At 46.6% G+C, this 19,577-nt stretch overlaps 2 protein-coding genes across 2 annotated transcripts in view; one reads left to right on the plus strand and one right to left on the minus strand.

Annotated features, from left to right (window-relative positions):
- Positions 1-5,226: 5,226 nt before the first annotated feature.
- LOC308304090 (ubiquitin carboxyl-terminal hydrolase 48-like) lies at positions 5,227-8,409 on the plus strand (the record flags this gene model as incomplete). Its single annotated transcript, XM_080748649.1, has 1 exon — positions 5,227-8,409. The coding sequence occupies one exon, from the start codon at positions 5,227-5,229 to the stop codon at positions 8,407-8,409; it is 3,183 nt and encodes a 1,060-aa protein (XP_080604775.1).
- Positions 8,410-15,379: 6,970 nt separating this feature from the next.
- grk6 (G protein-coupled receptor kinase 6) overlaps positions 15,380-19,577 on the minus strand; it is a gene marked incomplete at its 3' end in the record, with an annotated part of 45,367 nt that continues 41,169 nt past the window's right edge. The window contains exon 17 of the mRNA XM_080749016.1: positions 15,380-15,430. Coding sequence (XP_080605142.1) covers positions 15,380-15,430 — 51 coding nt within the window. The remainder of the gene's footprint in view (positions 15,431-19,577) is intronic.

The raw sequence follows: 19,577 nt of genomic DNA on the forward strand, positions 1-19,577 counted from the left end.
TTGTCACCATGTTTGTTTAGAACAGAATCTTTAACTAGTCTTGGGGGCACCCCATCTGACACTAAACAATCTTCCCTGTCAGATATTCTACTGTTGAAATCCCCACATATATACAAGGCATCTGCTTCCAAAGAGTACACCAGACAAAGTAAGTGACTGAAAAAGGTCATTGAGTCCCTTCCCCGTGCAGAGCCTTCAGGTGATAGATAACATGAAAAAATAACAAAAACTTATTGTGATACTCTATGTTCAAATCTTAAAGCAAGAATACCATCTACAGCCTTGTCGACAACGTTTACCTTAAAACACTGAAGTAACTGGTCCTTAACAAAAATACCAACCCCGCCTGAGGCTTTGGGGGTTGCATATATATAAAATGCATATTCCTATTTTGACCAAACCAAGTATAGCCCTCTAAAGTAATTACAGTGTCATTTTTTAAATGCGTTTCATTTAAAGAAATAAAGTCAGGGTCAAGGGACTGCACTAATAAAGCTCGTAAACCACAATTTGAATCTGTCCATCCGTTCACGTTCCAATGGATCAAGTTGAAGTGTTCATTTAAAGGCTGGGCAGGAGACCTTCATTCAGAAGGGTCCCCCCCTTCCTGGGGAGAAGCAGCCCGGCGAGGCCTGCCATGTTCTGAGTTGTCATCTTTCCTCATGACCCTCCCATTACCACTGATGTAAAAGTTCTTACCAGACGGCATCTCCCTTAGGAGGGTCCTGAAGTTCAGTTCTATCAGTCGATCCGTATGTGACTTGGCAGCTCGTATGTAGACACTTGTGTACCTCTCGTCACGTCTTAACTTCTGTTTCTGGCGAAGAACTGCCACCTTCTCCTGTGATGTACGTAGCTCCACTTTAACCACACCTGGACCACTTCCCCGAGCCTTCATTCTCTCGGCTGCCACCAACTCTGGCATGGGCTGGCACTGGGCACCTTCTTCCAGAAGGATGCGCACCTTCTCCAACACATCCTCACCATCCTCAGCCACAAGCCCCGATATGATAATGGACACATCAGGGTCAAATCTAGTCACAGCCTTTGTTTTGGCCCCATTAACCACTAATTCCAGTGACTCTATACGTGCAGTCAGGTGTCCAACTTCAAGGTCAATGTTGTCTTGGATCTGTTTAGCTTTGTTTTCTATTTCAGCTTTGAGTTCATCTTTATGCTTAATCACAAGTTTCTCCAAAGAGGATTTAAGGCCATCCATCTTACTAGCCATGTCCTTTTTTAAGGAGTTGTGCATGTGATCAAGCTTAGCATTCAGTGCCTTGAGCTCCAGCATGACATCACCACTGTTATCACTACTGCTGTTATCACTCCGCAGTGTCATTGGGGCTTTTTGGCCTGCCATAGTATGATCTTCTTGTTTAAACAAAGTCTGTTATCAAAGTTTAATCAATGTCTTGCCTACGTGCTGCTGCTGAAGCGTAGGATTTTCCTGTTAGGCCTCTGCTGAGGCCTGGGCTTTGCCTGTGGTGGCTGGTCTGCTCCTGCAGCCTGGGCTTTTCCAGGTAGCTGGGCCACAACACTGTCTTGAGTTCAATCCCGTTCCAGTGCACAATTTCACTTTTATATGTTGTAAGATAACGTTCTTTAACACTTGTGAAACTTTAAACACAGAAATATTAAGGATTGAGAAGATATTAATTAGATAAACTCCACAGGATCAACAGCACAGCCATCTTGTCGGCCATCTTGTGCCATTGCACCGATATAAGTGGTAGCGTGATAGTGACTAGCAATTATTTGCATTATAATGCAGCCTGTTTTAATCATGTGTTCATTATAATTTCCCTGAAGCTGAAGTTGTTGGAAAGCATGTGCATGTCTATGTGTGAAAGACCCAGAAAGGCAGTTGCATTCATTTCATTGAGATAATCTCTCTCTGTTTTTTTTTTTTTTTTTAAATAAAAAAATAATTTCTAAGATACATTGTTTTGGTCTCTGATTTTATCTGAAGTCATTGCTACAACTACATACAGTAGAATCGGACAGGAAATATAATATCTCGTTTACAGCCATTTTGACAACATGCAAACTCAAGAATAATACAGGTATAAGTCCCTTCTGTGCCATAAATCTTAGCAAATGGATTCATATTGCTTGTATTTGCAAAAGCAGTCAACAATCATGGTAGAAATTATGTTAAAGCTCTATTTTGGGAGTCCACCATCTTGCAAATATGCACAATAAAGGTCCAGACACACCCAATAATAAAATTAGCTATTCCATTGAGTCTCCCATGGTCAGACACCATGAAATAGACACCAAGTTTGCGTTTCTAGCTCATCTGGTTCAGAAGTTAGAGGCAAAACCTATTTTCTGGGTCCTTACATTATGGCGGCCATATTGTGGCGGCCATATTGGATTTCATGGAAACTTGCAATACAAAAAATGTTCATATGTATACCATTGATCAACCTGTGAAGTTTTGTGGAAATATCCCTCAGTTTAAAATTTTGCCCTATTCACCCCCCATTAAAACAAATAGGGGCTAATATTGAGGCGGCCATATTGGACTTTGTTGTACAAATTGACCGGGTTGTCCATATAGGTTGTGATCCTACTGGGTCATAGATAATATTTCTGGTGGACTCAACTTTTTATGTCGGGGCAAATGCAGCACACCTTCCTTTGCCCCCTGGGTATGGACTAAAATCTTGTTTTATTTGATGGTCTTTCTACCCTGGCATTTGGCCTTTATGCCCTAAAGAAATTTACAACACAAAAGGCCAAGTGGCCTTGCTACTAAAATGATGAAATTCCAGGCCTGTTTGCAGATGCAAAATATGTCCTGGATATGTACATATACATAGTAGCAGTTATAGAAAACCACAGTAATTAAACCATCTCAAAACTGCTTTAAATGCTCTTTCCACTTTTTTTTAGGAGCCACTCAGAACATATCTCCTCCCTCTTTACTCCACTAGGGAGCATAGAACAGTCATCAATGACAGAGAACATATGATCTAAATCATTATTCAATGCCTGCTTAACGCTCAGGAGGAAACATCACAACTCATCATCGTGGTTAGCGAAACCAAACACTTTAGAAACTCATTTCTCCAGTCCAAAACTATAGAAATGATCCCTGAAAGTATAGTCTTAATGAAACACAGACCAAAAGCTGCAAGACACTGTTGAACCGTTGTTTGAGCTTGTGGTTGCTCTCATTGTCTGCTAATAATATACATGTATCGGTCCTAGCTATAGGCACAGAGGACATATACCTGTATATCATAGAACTCTGGGCAACCAGTGACTTCAGGAAAGTCTGGATGGAAACCGAGGAAGGTCGGTGACGCTGGAGAGACAGATGACCACCAGGAAAAGCCTGTCATGGGGGAATGAGGTTAGCAACCTCATGCACAGCACTCGCGAGAGGGCACCAACTCAAGCTACAGACATTAATACAGATACCCTCAGAGTCTCCCGAGAGGTGGGGAGTATGTGAGACTCATAACGGTAACAGCCCTTAATTAATCACAACTAACGAGACGGCTCACCTAAACAACATCAGCTGGGGAGAAATTGGAAGTAAAGTGTCACTGCGAGAACATCTGCAGGAACACAAAAGGTAAAAATACATCAAGCCAGGACCAAGTGTGGAGAAGAGGAGTCACAGGTGCAGCGCACAACTTGGTTGGTGAGACGAAGGAGAGCTCCAGGCAGGAATAACCCCACAGTACTGGAGAACTCTACGCATCTGTGTCACCTCAAGACGGAGGGACCCACCCAATACCTCCCCAGAGGAGCCTCTTGTTGGGGAAAAAAATAGAGCAGGAGAGGGGAGTTTATCCTTGGCCAGGAGGAGGAGATGGGCAGTGATTTGGCCACCACTGCCGACCCTGCCCTCAGGAGGATGTAGCGGTTCAAGGGTCGAAACACCTGATGATCGATGGTTACCGCCTGAAGACATAAAGTTCGTTTACATTTATCTCACTTAGAGAATGTCTGGTCCCAAAAAGAATGGATTCTGTTTTACCAAGGTGTAGAGACAGTTTGTTGTCAGTAAGCTAAGTACGAATTTTGGTGACTTCTGAGCTGAGAGCTTCCTCAACCTGCAATTTGTCCTCTCAGAGATCAGGAGTGCTGAGTCATCAGCGAACATGAACAGTTTGCAGTCACAGGCAGCATTCATGTCGTTAATGTAAAGGAGGAACAGTAACAACCCTAGAATGCTACCTTGAGGAACGCTGCAGTTCACCGGGAGGGACGAGGACATGGTTCCGTTGATGTCAACCATTTGTTCTCTTCTCTACTTAAGGTTCATTCATGCCAGAGCATACGACCGGAGTGCAGTGGAAGCAGAAAGGATTTTTTAACTCAGCAGGGCATGTGTTTTTAAAAAGGGAGGAGTGAACTCCGGGGAAATCTCGCTTTTGCGAACGCCCATCATTTCGACCGGAGGGTTAGCGATTCACTCCACGGAGGTTAAGGTTAGGGTGAGGGTTAGAGTCGGGTGTCGAAAAGATGAGATGTAGTAACAGCGACACGCTCCCGTGAACTCCGAGCGAGGACCGCATGTCGCTCTTAGACGCTCTGGTCGGGGCTGCACAGTCACACCGCATGTTACAGCATGCCCGGTCGGTTGCACAGTGAACACCACACGTCCCTGGGGTCAAGATTTCAGCCATATCTCTCCGTAATCTACACGTTTTGAATGCTCACTTGAATGTTCTGATTCATGCTGATACATATAGTTTATTGTGAATCGATAGCAGTCAGATCCATAACATCTATTTTGGCTGTAGTACATTTGTGATAAACATCGATGTCATGGTGACATCATAGTGCACAGAGAGCAGTGGAGAAACACACCTTTAAAACCAGGCCTGTGAAACGTTATTGATCACTTAAGGCTTATGCCTAAACTGTGCAGACTAAATTTATAGCAGCTACATCCATAGAATCTAAATCAGTAGATGTCCAGTTTCACCTTCATGAAGGAGTCCATATTCTTGTGCATTTGATTAAAATTACCATTGCAATTGAGGCATTTAGCAGACACTCTTATCCAGTGATTTACACATGCAAATTTGGGATAAGCAAATAGCCAGTACGTTTGTTATTTTGCTGAAGTTCGTTTGTGATCATTCATAGTTAGTCATAGTTAGCTTCTTGACGGAAAAAAAGTAAAAGCAGGACGTCAGAAAAACAACCATAACCGTTAACGGCCACTCTCCATATTTGGGATTTTTTTCTTGGGAATCCATGGCACCCCGTGCACAGCTGGACAAAGCGGCGTGGAGTTGGGTTGAACGTGTGACGCCAGAGGACGTCGGCGAGGAACACACTGAACTGGCGTATCGCATCAACACTCCGGCCTGCAGGAGAGGAATCTGCAGGAGGAATTGCAAGGGAAACCCCAACTGCCTGGTGGGGATTGGCGAGCAGGCGTGGCTGGGAGAGATCGACGACCACGATGACCCAGATTCGGAGCGCCGGGATAAGAACGCGTTTGTGGGTCTGACAAATCTGGGCGCGACGTGCTACGTCAACGCCTTCCTGCAGGTGTGGTTCCACAACCTGGAGCTGCGCAGGAGCCTCTACCGGTGCCACAGCGCTCGAGCGCAGGAGCAAAGAGGCGACGACTCGGCCTACGCTCCTCAGTCCATCTCGGAACACCTCCAGTACCTGTTTGCACTGCTACAGAACAGCAACCGACGCCACGTCGACCCGTCTGGGCTGGTCAAGGCCCTGGGGCTGGACACCAGGCTGCAGCAGGATGCCCAGGAGTTCTCCAAGCTCTTCCTGACTCTACTGGAAGACTCTCTGGCCAAGCAGGAGGACCCCGGCTTGCAGAAGGTCATCCAGAACCAGTTCTGCGGTGAGTTCTCCTACGTCACCGCATGCGACCGGTGTGGCCGCGTCTCACCGCTGCCATCTGTGTATTACGAGCTGGAGCTGAACATCCAGGGCCTCAAGAACCTCGCGGAATGTCTGAGCGAGTTCCTCAAGGAGGAGAAGCTGGACGGGGACAACCGCTACTTCTGCGAGAGCTGTCGGAGCAAACAGAAAGCCGCCAGGCGCATTAAACTCCACAGCCTGCCACCCATTCTCAACCTGCAGCTCATGCGCTTCGTCTTTGACAGAAAAACGGGCCGCAAGAAGAAGCTCAACACATACATCACTTTCCCGGAGCTGCTGGATATGGGGCCATTCCTGGAGGGGAAAGAAGACCAGAGGTGCTTGTACGAGCTGAGTACCGTGCTGATGCACCACGGCGTGACCGCCAACTCAGGCCACTATATCGCCCACGTCAAGGACGCGCGCAGTGGCGACTGGTACAAGTTCAACGACGACGAGACCGAAAAGATAAAGGGCAAGGCGCTCCGTCTGGGTGTAGAAAAGGACATAGCGTCACAGTCCAACCAGACACAAAAAAACAGTTGTGATAAAGGCTACCACTGCTCCAGGAATGCCTACATGCTGGTCTACAAGGTCTTGGAGGAGCAGGACACGGACCCGTCTCGGACTGATGCCGAGGTGCCGGCTTTCCTGCAGCGGCTGGTGGATCGAGACAACCACAAGTTTGAGGAGCAGTGCACCAAGATGTCCAACAAGAGGAAGCAGAACATGGACAAGTGGAAGGAGGTGAGGGAGCTCTACGAGATTTTGCCCGTGGTGGGCGGCCAGCCGTACAAATTTGTTCCTCTGGACTGGTTGAGGACGTGGCTGGACGAATCCGCCACCACGACAGAGATTAACAACTCACCCTTGCTATGCTCTCACGGCAAGCTGCACCCTGACAAGGTGGGGGAGGTGAAGAGGGTCTCCCTGCCGGCGGCCCGGCTCCTTTACGACCGCTACGGCGGAGGGCCCAGTCTGGACTCCTCGTCCATGTGTAAGGAGTGTGTGGCGGAGCGGTGCAGGGTGCTCAGACTGAAGAACCAGCTCATGGAGGACTTCAAGAAAGTGTCCGACCTGGTCAAATTCACGCAGAGCGACAAGAGCTTCTGGTTAGGGAAAGCGTCCCTGCGCGCCTGGCGGAAGCTGGCCCTGAAGCAGCTGGAGGAGGACGAGCAGGGGATGAAGCGCCACGACGGACTGACCAACGGAAACGGAGCGTGCGGTATCGGCAGCAAAGAGCACGGGCCGAACGTCCCAGGAGGCAACGGTGACGATGAAGCGTCGGCGACGTTCAACGACGACATCCTCTGCAGTCACGGGGCTCTGAGCACCCTGACCAACGAACGGAGGCTGGTGCCGTCGGAGGCATGGGCCACGCTGAAGACTTACTTCCCCAGAGCTCCAGAGTTCGGCCAGTTCGAGCAGCCCTGCTCCCGCTGCCTCAGTCTAGAGCAAGAGGAGAATATTACGGCATCCGAGCAGAAGGACCAACTGAGCGACCTGTTTACGGATAAGAACCGGCCCAGGCTCACCAGCTGGCCTCAGGGTACGGAGGTACTCTACATAATCCCCCGGTGTTTCGTGGACGAGTGGCGGAAATTCATAAAAAAGCCCACAAAGTCTCCTCCGGTGTCGAGTGTGGACAACAGCCTGCTGCTGTGTCCCCACGGCGGTGTCGCGTTCACCCATGACTCCCTGGTCGACGGAGACGCTCAGCACGTTGCCCTGCTTTGGCCCGACGAATGGGAGACGGTCAACAGGCTCTTTGCTGTGGACCGACCGATCTCCATCCACCACTCCTGTCGGGCCACAACACCCGACCAGGACGGTCGCACGCCGCCGCAATGCAGCACGTCCCCCGAGCTGTGCCGGGAGTGTCGCGAGGGCGTCCTGGTCCAGAGGCAGAGAGAACTGAGGGAGTACGCCCAGGCTACCGTCCACGTCCGCAAGGTCAAGATGACAAAGCGGGAGGCCGCCGCCACTTCAGAGCCCACCGCTGCAGAGCAGAACGGTAGCAGCTCAGGCGTGGAGGAGGAAAGGGAAGGGTCCCCAAAGAGGGACCAGTCCCCAAAGAACGTCCACCGAGAAACCAGCGGTGCAAATTTCAGCGAGTCAGTGAACATGGTCAACCACATGACACTTGACAACGGCGCTGTCGGCGTTGCACCGGGTCTTTGCCACTTTACGGCCAACAACAACAACAACATCGGCATTAAGACAACGGAAGGCCTCAGAAGAAGCACAAGGAAAAGGAGACGAGGGGACGAGAAGACACTCACCATCTCGTCCAGTCAGACGCTGAAGGAGCTCAAAATTCAGATAATGCATGCTTTCTCTGTGGCACCGTATGACCAGAACCTGTCCGTTGATGGACGGTGTCTGACTGGAGATTCGGCCACTCTGGGCTGCCTGGGGGTCATGCCCAGCAGCACCATCGTTCTAGAGGCGGACGAACCCATCGCGGATTGCACGGCGATGGACAATGTTTATCAGGTGGGAATGCCTGAAGAGGGCTTTAAGGGAACCGGGCTTCTGGGATATTGAGGGAAAACAGCATTAGCTTAATCGTAAGTCCGAAACGATTTAAAACGATTTACAAAATCTGTAAATTTAAACTATACAAACTATAGGAAGCAACGAGGAAGCATCGGCGACGTCCAACGATGACGTCCTCTGCGGTCACGGGGCTCTGAGCACCCTGACCAACGAACGGAGGCTGGTGCCGCCGGAGGCATGGGCCACGCTGAGGACTTACTTCCCCAGAGCTCCAGAGTTCGTCCAGTTCGAGCAGCCCTGCTCCCGCTGCCTCAGTCTAGAGCAAGAGGAGAATATTACGGCCTCCGAGCAGAAGGACCAACTGAGCGACCTGTTTACGGAGAACCGGCCCAGGCTCACCAGCTGGCCTCAGGGTATGGAGGTACTCTACATAATCCCCCGGTGTTTCGTGGACGAGTGGCGGAAATTCATAAAAAAGCCCACAACGAGCGTGGACAACAGCCTGCTGCTGTGTCCCCATTTGTTGACCTAGGATGCCAGGTCAACAAATGAACTTGGCATCCGTCTAAATAACATGCTAAATGATATTTTAACAGGCTAGACTGCATGGTCGTCAAGACTAGGTCAAGTGTGCAGGTGGAGTTTTAAGATTAAACTCTTCCTTTTTATTATTATAAAAGAACTGATGATAGTGAAAATAGCTAATCTAGGCTTGTAGATCTGCAATTTTCACTACTTTGTGAGACTCTTGTAATGATGAAGTAGGGCATTCACACACACACACACACACACCACCATTAACCCCCTCCCCCTCCCAACGTGCACTACCCGGCTCGGATTTTAAGCCATGATGATCCTCTGTGGGTCAAGAAAGCACCTGTAGACAACAGAGGAGGGGCCCACACATTTTATATTTGATTAACTTATACATTTCATTTTAGTAAATTGTCAATGACCACGCGGCCCAATTCTCCCAAGGGCCCCTGGCCCCGGCCCCACCGGCCTTATGGCTAATCCAGCCCTGATTTACGGAAAGAATAAGGATGCCGGACAGGTTTCTGCCCTACGCCAATGCAATGCTATGCTTGAAGAGAACGTACATTCGGAGGGTTTTAAACATTTTTGTTTTATTTCATGTTTTTTAAATGGAATTAAATAATCTAATGGACTATAAATAATATTAAGATTAAGAGATGATTACTTGTCACATACATTGCTGTATGCAAGATTTGTCCTTTGCGTTTGACCCATCTCTTGGAGCGGTGATGTATTTGTGTGACAAAGAAGTATTTGCTCTAATCAACCTATCTCCGAAAAAAATGAATTTTAGAAATGATTGGAAAGTCAACACTGCCACGACATTTGGGGGTCCCCAAATTATTTTGGGGGACCCCCAGATGATTAACTTAATGTGCAACATTGTTTTCTCTCTCAAAAGTAAACAAACCAACATAAAGTTTAAGTATATAGAGGGTGTCTGCACATTTCTAAAGTGACAATTTAAGGACTTTTTAATAACTCTAAAATGACAAATGAAACATTGATGTCCGTTCTTTCTCCCTGTCCGTACTTCTCCACATGATTACATACACCACTCAACTGAACGTACTGGACTTGTCCGTAGCAAGAATTACCCGCGGCCACCGTTGTCAACTGTAGGGGCAGTAGTGAGGAAAATAACTTTTCCTCTGCAAAAACAATGGAAAGATGTCGCTCTTCAACGTCTGTAAATATTAACCATTGGCAAGAGAAATAACACATGAACACTATCCAAAAGCACAAAGAAGAGGAAACAGTGGAATGGACAGAAAATGTATGCGTTTATCCTACCTGGACTCATTAATGCAAAGCCCCTTTAGAACGGGTCCGCATCAGTCTGCCGACGGGCCGGTATTCCGACACTAAAACTAACCCTAACTCTACCCCTAACCCTAAACTTAACCTCAGTAACCGTACCTCAGTAACTAACCTGCCGACGCTAGTCGGAACAGCGGCCCGTCGGGATAGTGAGCGGACGCCCTTTAGAACCACAACGGCTTTGCCGTGACATTTTTGGCTGCTTGAAAGGAAATCATTTTAGACAGCACCACAAGATGAAGCATGGAATGGCACCTTCAAAGTTAGTTTTCTCGCACTTTGACCACATGTAAGAGCTCACAGCAGCTGACCGACTCTAACCCTCACCCTAACCCTAACCTCCGTGGAGTGAGTCGCTAACCCTGCGGTCGAAATGATGGTCGTTCGAAAGAGCGCAATTTTCCCGGGATGCTTAACACTTCTGCTGCCTCTTACTTTGAAGGGATGAATTTTCCTTTGCCGCACCGCTTCCTCCATAAGCCACCGCTATTATTTTTGAAGGGCCAGGCGGGGTTGTTTTTGCGCAGATGGATTATCACTTTACTTCAACGTTTACGTCATCTAGTCACATGACAGTGGGTCTCCATGAAAGTGTCATGGCCGCGCCCAGCCAAGTGCAGTTTGTACTGTAAACATGCCAGCCTTGGGATCAAAATGTATTTTTTTGAGTAAATGAAGTCTCTTTATGGGCGTCTCAATAGATTTGCTTTGGAGGAGCTTCACTTCGCGTGCACACCCAACGCGCGTTGTAAACAAATCGTGGACATTACCGATGCGGACTGGACCGGAGCGACGTACAGTAAGTAATGATACTTTTAATGTATATACAGTAACAGTGACGAGGTGACCCGTCAACGGCGTCATGGTATTAACCCTTTCATTGACGAGCTGACATGTCAACGGCAGCAGATGTGGTTAATGAAATGAACCCATAAAAAGCACCACTCAAAAGGCATCAGAAGAAGAACGCAGACAGAAATAAACCTGCCATTGCTCACTGGAGTGGATTCTTCAGTTAAACACTTTTAATACACATTTGAGGGACCATGATGAAGACCTTTATGTTTTGTAAAAAAAAAACAGCATGTCACAAGACCTTAAACAGAAATGTCCAACATTGTAAACAAAAGAAGTCCTTTATGCGTGCGTAGACTGTGTGCGGGGGTCACTGGCGGCAGGCATAATGAGGAAAACGATTAAAACGTTATCATTAACACTTTCTAAGCCGAAATAGAATGGGGGTTGGTAGATTAGCCGTAAAATTTCTATTATTGTATTGTGATCGAGACATAATATTATGTCTATAAACATGAGCCCGCAGCCCCTCCATCTTGAACAGCGCCGTTGTTTTTTCTTTTTTTTTTCCCCCAGGTCAGTAACTCACCGTGATTTTCTCGATCTCCGTTGGGATAGAATGGGTGTTTTGGCCCATCATCGATCTCCCTGTGCGTTTCGCGTGCACGATCCGTTCACGTAAATGTCCCCGCAATTAATCCATGTGTGACACAAGAGCAGAACTGAAAATTTTCACTAGCATAGCCCCTAGCATGGCTGCTGTACAAGCACCAGGGTACAGACAGTAACCGAATGGGATAATGTGCCTTGGAAAAGGAAAGGCCAATGACATCACTTCTGCTTCATCTCAGCCCAGCCATGAGCTATCGATGCACGAGTGGTGACTAGGGAAGGTTAGACGATCGCCGATTTTCGGATGAAAATCATTTATTTCGGTAAATACGGGAAAGTACGGGAAAAGACGATTGGGTGCCCCTCCCCCCCTAGGAAGTTCGATATAGTACGGTTTTAACATTAAGGGGCTCCCCGTGGCTTGGAAAGGGTTAATGGCCCATAAGGTGGCAATATTTCCACTCCTGCTGGTTGCAGAAGAATTAACACTCCATTCAAGTGAATGGCTACATGGTTGGACAGACTAAACATTCAGTAAATGGACTGTATGGAAATAGTGCCTTTCTCCAGAGCACTTTACAATATATTTCACATTCACACCCCTGTCTCTAGAGAGCACCGGTTCCCAAACGCTGGGTCGGGACCCATTTATGGGTCACAGACACATTTTTATGGGTCCCTTTTTAATTATTATTTCAAAACAAGTGGCCTAGTGAAAATAGCCGATCTACAAGCTCACAACGAGGCACGAAGCAACGTGTTGGGAGGTTGTAGATCTGCTATTTTCACGAGTTTGGGTGCCAGCTCTTTTGGGTCCCGACCTGAAAGGTTTGGGAACCACTGATGGGGTGGCTCAGAGTAGATGACAGAGTACAGCAACTTGCAATGGGCCTGGTGTACAAGATACACTACACCACTATGATACCCAAGTACCTGTCAAAATACTTTATAAACGTTAAGGATGTCCATAATTACAACACCAGAGGCAGCGCCACAGATCACTTTCAACCCAGAGTCAAAACCAACAAAGGGTCAAACTTGTTCTTCTGTTATACCACCAAAATGTGGAAAGCCTTACCGAAGGCCATAAAGGAGTGTGGATCACTAGCGTCCTTTAAAATTTCCCTGAAAAACCACTTACAGGCAGCAGCCGTTCGCAACTGGTAAAAAAAACAAACCTAGCCCAGCCCTACCCTCCCCTGCCCATTCTTTGTATATATACTTTCTGTTTGTTTAGACTTACTGTTTTTCTTTTTTTGTTCTTTCATTTTATTTTATTTACATATCTACTGCATAGTACTGTGTTCTATTCGTCTGTCATTCAATGTTATATGAGATACTTAAATGGTTTCCTGTGGAAATAAGCTTAGTCTTTTCATGGATCTCCTTTTAGTAGACCTTGTACCAGTGAACTGTACCGTCATGAAACTGTACCTTTTCCTATGCAAACTTCTAATAAAGTCTTCAATCAATCAGAAAGATGACATTTAATTAGCACAATATGAGTGAGAGAATCACACCGACGGCAGAGGAAACCATGCAAGGCACCAACCTGCTCACTGGGAGCAGCTACAGCAGGGGTTCATTGTCTTGCTCAAGGACACTTATAGACACGCAGCCAGGCAGTGGCGTCAGTTCAGCAAAAGCTAGGGTATGGAAAAGATGGGGAGTCCTCATGGAAAAGAAGCATTACATTTTGTATAACACAGTTCTATTGTGAAAATAGCCGATCTACATGCTCACAACGCCTTGCGCTGCGAGGCGTTGTGACCATGTCAGATCGGCTAGTTTCACAATGTCTAAAAAAAACGAGTTTTGACATTTTTTTTACACAGGTTTCTATGGTTTCTTGGGCTGGATATGGCAGCATGGAACAGTTGTTCCAAGTGCAGTTAAACTTGGCATGTTAGTAAACGTGCCACAATTAACAATAATGCATTGCACCTGTGCAGCTGACCTGCGGAACCTGGGAATATACCATTTTGTCAAGATGGGGAGAATACAAGTGTGGAGAATATAAACATAATACCATATTTACATATTTACAAGTAACTTTTATTTCACCCCCATGGACCCAGGGTATGGCAGCTGCATACCCCTGCCATACCCAATTGACGCCCCTGCAGCCAGGAGGAGCCGGGAATCGAACCCTGAACCTTGGGATTCCATGCCGGCAGCTCCACCTCCTGATCTTCTGCTAGCTAGGAGCAAGAGGAGAAGACACCCTGTGACGCGTTGGTGACCACGCCTATCCGCCATGACACTTTGGGTGGCGGAAGTGGCACCGGAGGTTCGTTGAATAACATTAGCGTCAATGAGCTTCGGCTGGGACAGCTCATGAACAAAAAATAATTCTGAACGATAGAGACCTTTGTTGTATAGTCGCTCCAGGAATGTAAAAGAAGACATATCACAGGTATTTTTACAATCACTTGCTTTTCGATGTGCACAGTACATAATGTTATTGAGGCACCTAAACAGAGGCAAGTATAGTTTCTGTCTCGGAGCTATCGCGAGATTTGGATTCCAGACAGGGAATGGTGGAGAGTCTCGGGATACTATATAGTTCAGAAACGTAAATTGTGCTCTTTAGATGCCTCTATAATGTTATACAGTGTACTCACCGAAAAGCAACGCAGCACAAAACAATGTGTGACATGTTTTCTTTTATATTCCTGAGCCGAGTGTTTTATAAAGGTCTCTATCGTTCAGAATTATTTTTTGTTCATGAGCTGCCCCAGCCGGCGCTCATATACTCCAACGTTATTCACCGAACCTCCGGTGCCACTTCCGCCACCCAAAGTGTCATGGCGGATGGCCATGGAGCCTAAAATGACATCGGTGTCCATTCCTTCTTTGATCTTCCTTGATCTTCTGCCGCCCACACTTGGTTTTATCACCGTAGTAAACATTTCCATAAAAACACTTTTTGGTTTCAGTCTCTTAGTTTATAAAGTCTTCTTTCAGTTATCAGAGATTTTTTCCATTTCTGTAAATTATGGCCCCTGGATGAATTGATTTTTGCGTTGGCTATTCCAAAAAGTAGCAGATATACAAGCTCACAGTGTGTCACTTCATGCCACACTTGTACATCAAGCATCAGATCTACACTTGTACATCTGCTATTGATTTTCTTTTCTTTTCTTTTTTTTTGTGGAAAATCTTGAAACGTGTGAGAAATGTTGATTTAGAAGGAATTTGTAGAGCCAGTCTTGCTTCTAGGACCCATCTGCTGGGGCGTCACAAGGGGTAGGAAAGTGGGACTGAGTTACTGGGGCCCAAGGTGGAGGGGCCCTAATAACTTTATCTATTGAAAAATAGCAGATCTACAAGCTCACAGCGCGGCACCGAGTGCCGCTTGTAGATCTGCTATTTTTGAAAAGTTGTGAAAATGTGTGAAAATCTTTGAATACATTATGTATTTTTTAAGCGAACATGTCTAACTCAAATTTTGCTTCTGGGGGTCCCTTGAACTAAATATTTTGAGATCGGGGTACCGTGGCCAAATACATATCATCTTGGGGGTCCTTGACATAGGTTTCTTGCACACATGAGCACACGTGAGCTTGTATATCTGCTATTTTTCAATAGTTAACATTCATGGGGGGCCCGCAGTGAATTCTTGTACCCAGGGCTCAGAATGTGGTGTGACGCCCCTGCCCACCTGCTGCCCTTCCCAACCACCTGTGTCCATATTTTGGTTTTTCTTTTTCTCTGTTGGTCTTTTTGTATAGTTTTCCTATAGACTCTATGGTCATAGTCTGGTGGGCTCTTCATCACTGTCGCTGCAGTTACCACAGCAGTCCTGCGGAGGGAGACAGAGGGAAGGAGATCGATCAAAGACACTGTTAAAGGTGAACTCCACCCAAAAACAAAGTTACAATGCAGTTGAAATTGTTTGTTTAACTGGGTTAATAATGAAACAAATATTACTGCTCTTACTACTATGACTACTACTACTACTACTAATAATAATAATAATATTAATAATAATATTGAAAAAGTATTAAGTGACGATATCACACCTGACACGTTATTTTTCACACCACAGCTCCTGGAAAACCCCGCCCACGGAAGCTTTTGATTGGCTGAACCGGAGCTAGGGAGCGCTTCTTTTGCATCGTGCCGAAGGTGCCAGGTGGGCGGACCACCTAAACCTAACCTTAAGCCCACTAAAACTATGCCTAAACCTAACCCTAACCTCAGTAAAACTATGCCTAAACCCAACCCTAACCTCAGTAAAACTATGCCTAAACCTAACCCTAACCTCTGTAAAACTATGCCTAAACCTAACTGTAATGTCTAAAGTTTCCAAAAATCTTGAGCACAAAAATAATGACGCACGTTGTAAACGTAGACTCTTTACTGAAATAAAGGCAAAAAAAGTAGTACAGTTTACATGTGTCTCATGGACACGTGGACGTGGTAAAAGAAATATGTGCTCTCCTCTCTCTTAGCTTCACTGTTCTGACCAAAAACTTAACAGAGAAAAGAACATACACCAAACACATCAATAAAGGAGCACCAATCACAAGCACTCACTTAAAGACAGGCCAATCCACACAGAACAATCATTACTGTACACTGCTGCACATAATCATTGAGAAATTACACACTGCTGCATAATATTGGCCACTATCAACTTCAAAGAAAAGTCAGGTCAAAGTGACTCAGATCAAGGGCAAGTAAGGTCATCATGACATTATCCCATTAAGGCTCTTACATATCCGGCCCCTAATTGGTTATACAATACAATTATCAAATCAACAAAAATACTAAGAGCCGTTCTACATATGTCTATAATAAGCATATAATAAACAATTCTAGTCTACTATTCGTCAGTCTTCGTCTTCACATGTCTTCATGTGTTCTTCTTGTGTTCACACTGCTTCTTGCAGCAAGCACAGTTTATGTATCGGTCTCTCCAGAGTACTAGTTTTTGTTTGCAGCTTCACTCTGCGCACTGTTCCACTGGAGTCAGGTATGGTTTGGGTAATTCGTCCCATTATCCAGGTGCTTCGTGGGGCTGAACTGTCAACCACAAGCACTACGTCTCCAATCATGAAGTTTCTCTTCAGCTTAGTCCACTTCTGCCGCTCCTGGAGAAGAGGCAGGTATTCATGAGTCCATCTCTTCCAGAATAAATCTGCAAGATATTGCACTTGCCTCCACCGTCGTCTAGCATACACATCATCCTTAGTGAAGGTTCCCGGTGCCATGCTAGGCTGTGCCTTCAACAGCAGCAAGTGGTTGGGTGTCAAAGCCTCAATATCGTGAGGATCATCTGATGGGCTCGTGATAGGTCGGCTATTAATTATGCTTTCAGCCTCACACATGAGAGTTTGAAGACTGTCGTCTGTGAGGGTCTGTTCTTTCACCAGGGCACTGAGGATCTTGCGTATAGTACGGATTTGTCGCTCCCAGACCCCTCCTTGGTGGGAGGCAGCTGGGCTGTTGAAAATCCATTTGATGCCCTTCCTCTGCATAGCCTTTTCAATCTGTGAGTGGTTCAGGTTTCCAATGGCCTCTCGCAGTTCTTTTTCAGCGCCAACAAAGTTTGTGCCGTTATCAGAGCGCATAATGCTGACCTGGCCTCTTCTGCTTATGAACCGTCGCAGGGCATTGATGCAGGAACTGGTGTCGAGACTGTCCGCTACTTCAATGTGCACGGCTCTGATGGTAAGGCAGGTAAATATTACGCCATATCTTTTGACGGTACCCCGGCCCCGTCTAACATCAAAGGGTCCAAAGTAGTCGACACCTACATTGGTGAAAGGTGGTTTATCTGGTAGAAGACGATCTTCAGGCAGATTTGCCATCTTTTGTTCTCCAAGTCGGCCTCTGAGTCTCCTACAGACTGTGCATCCTGATATAAGACTCCGGATAGCTGAATTCGCTTGAGGGATCCAAAATCTTTGTCTCAGCTGCGACAACATGAAGTTGCGCCCGCAATGTCCAATCTTTTCATGAACATCCTGCAAGATGAGAGTGGCAACTCTGGAGTGTTTTGAGATGATCGCCGGATGCTTTGCTTCCTCTGGCAGAGCGGATCTGTCCAGCCGTCCTCCAACTCTCAACATGTCGTCTTGTAGAGCAGGGTCCAGCTTATACAACGGACTGTTTCTTTTGATTGGCAGGTTACTGCGGAGAGCCTTCAGCTCCTCAGGAAAGCTTTGACCTTGGCTGTATCGAATGATTTCTGTTTCTGCATCTATCAGCTGTTCCAAGGTAAGTGATCTCTTTTCCAGAGTAGATTTGTACTTTTCCATGCGCCGTTGGATTAGCACCTTCTGTTTCTCGGGATCTTGTTCCAACTGATTGATCGAGTTTTGTAACTCTTTCCTTTTGTCTTTCAGGTGGATCAACATTTCCTTGACTCTCAACATCCAAGCTACCGCTCTTTTGAGTCGGTCCCAACTTGAGTGGTACTGAAGCAAGGTGTTCACAGGGTCAAGCTTTTCTTCAGCTGTGATGGTGTTCACCATGATGTTCTTGACTTCTGGATCATTTTGCGGATCTTGAGTCAAGCTGTCTGGTCTCTTTGGCCATTCACTTTCTGGCTGCAACAGAAACTGTGGCCCGTTCAGCCATGTTTCACTTAGCATCAGGCGCTTGGCGTTCATTCCTCTTGTGACCTGATCAGCAGGATTCTGAGAGGTTCTGACGTACCTCCATTGCGATGGTTTGGTAGCCTCTCGTATCAGAGCAATCCTATTTGCCACAAAGGTCTTGAAGCGAGCGGTCTCGCTGTCTATGTACTTGAGGACTGTTGTACTGTCAGTCCAGAAAGTAGACTGCTGAAGTGGGATTTGTATTTCTTCTCGCAGCATCTTGTCCACTTTCACGGCAACAACAGCTGCGGTTAACTCAAGTCTTGGGATAGTCATCTGTTTAAGTGGGGCTACTCTGGACTTCCCCATCACCAGGGTACAATGAGTTCTGCCTTGCTCATTTGTCAGGACAAGGTAAGATGCTGTGCCATAGGCATCCTCACTTGAATCAGAAAAGTGGTGCAATCTTGCTTCTACTGTGTTTCCAAAGTCGGCAGGTTTAACACATCTGTTGATGGTGAAGTCTGAGAGGTTAGTGAGATCTTCTAGCCACTTACACCACTGATCAGCTTGCCAGCTGCTGATCTCTTCATCCCATTCTAGCTTGGCCTTGCACAGGTCTCTCAGAAGAAGCTTGGCAGGAAGTACAAACGGTGCCAGAAATCCAAGAGGATCATAGATGGAGTTTACAACAGAAAGCATACCTTTTCTGGTCAATGGCTTGTCATGCTGCTTGATACTGTATGTAAACGTATCATCTTCGATGCACCACTGCACCCCAAGGGCCCGTTCAGTGGGTAGAGCATCATGAGTGAGATCGAGGTCTTTTAGCTCACTGGCTCTGTGCTCCGCAGGTATGGATGACAGCACTTTTCTGCTATTGCTTACCCATTTCGTGAGGTTAAAACCTCCCTGCGCACACAAGTCTCGAAGGTTCTGCACCAAGACAACAGCTTCTTCTTCCGTAGCCACAGATTTTAAACAATCGTCAACATAGAAGTTGTGCAGAATGGTTTCCACAGCTTGTGAGTCTGCAGAGTCTCGCCTATCCTCTGCTGTTCTTCGCAATGCATAGGATGCAACGCTAGGAGATGATGTCGCTCCAAAGAGGTGTACCACCATCTTGTACTCCTTCATCGTTGCGTCTAGGTCACCTTCTGGCCACCATAAAAAGCGCAGCAGATCGGCATCCGTTTCTGGAACTCTCACTTGGTAGAACATTGACTCAATGTCTGCCATCATCGCAATTGGTTCTTCCCGAAACCTCATTAAGGCACCAATGAGTGTATTGGTGAGGTCAGGTCCTTGCATCAACTGACCATTCAGCGACACATTCTGGAAGGAGGCTGTGCAGTCAAAGACCACACGCATCTTTTTTTTCTTCGGGTGGTACACCCCGTG

Source organism: Nannobrachium achirus (genome assembly GCF_963921795.1).
Source record: "Nannobrachium achirus genome assembly, chromosome: 19".
Lineage (NCBI taxonomy): Eukaryota > Metazoa > Chordata > Actinopteri > Myctophiformes > Myctophidae > Nannobrachium > Nannobrachium achirus.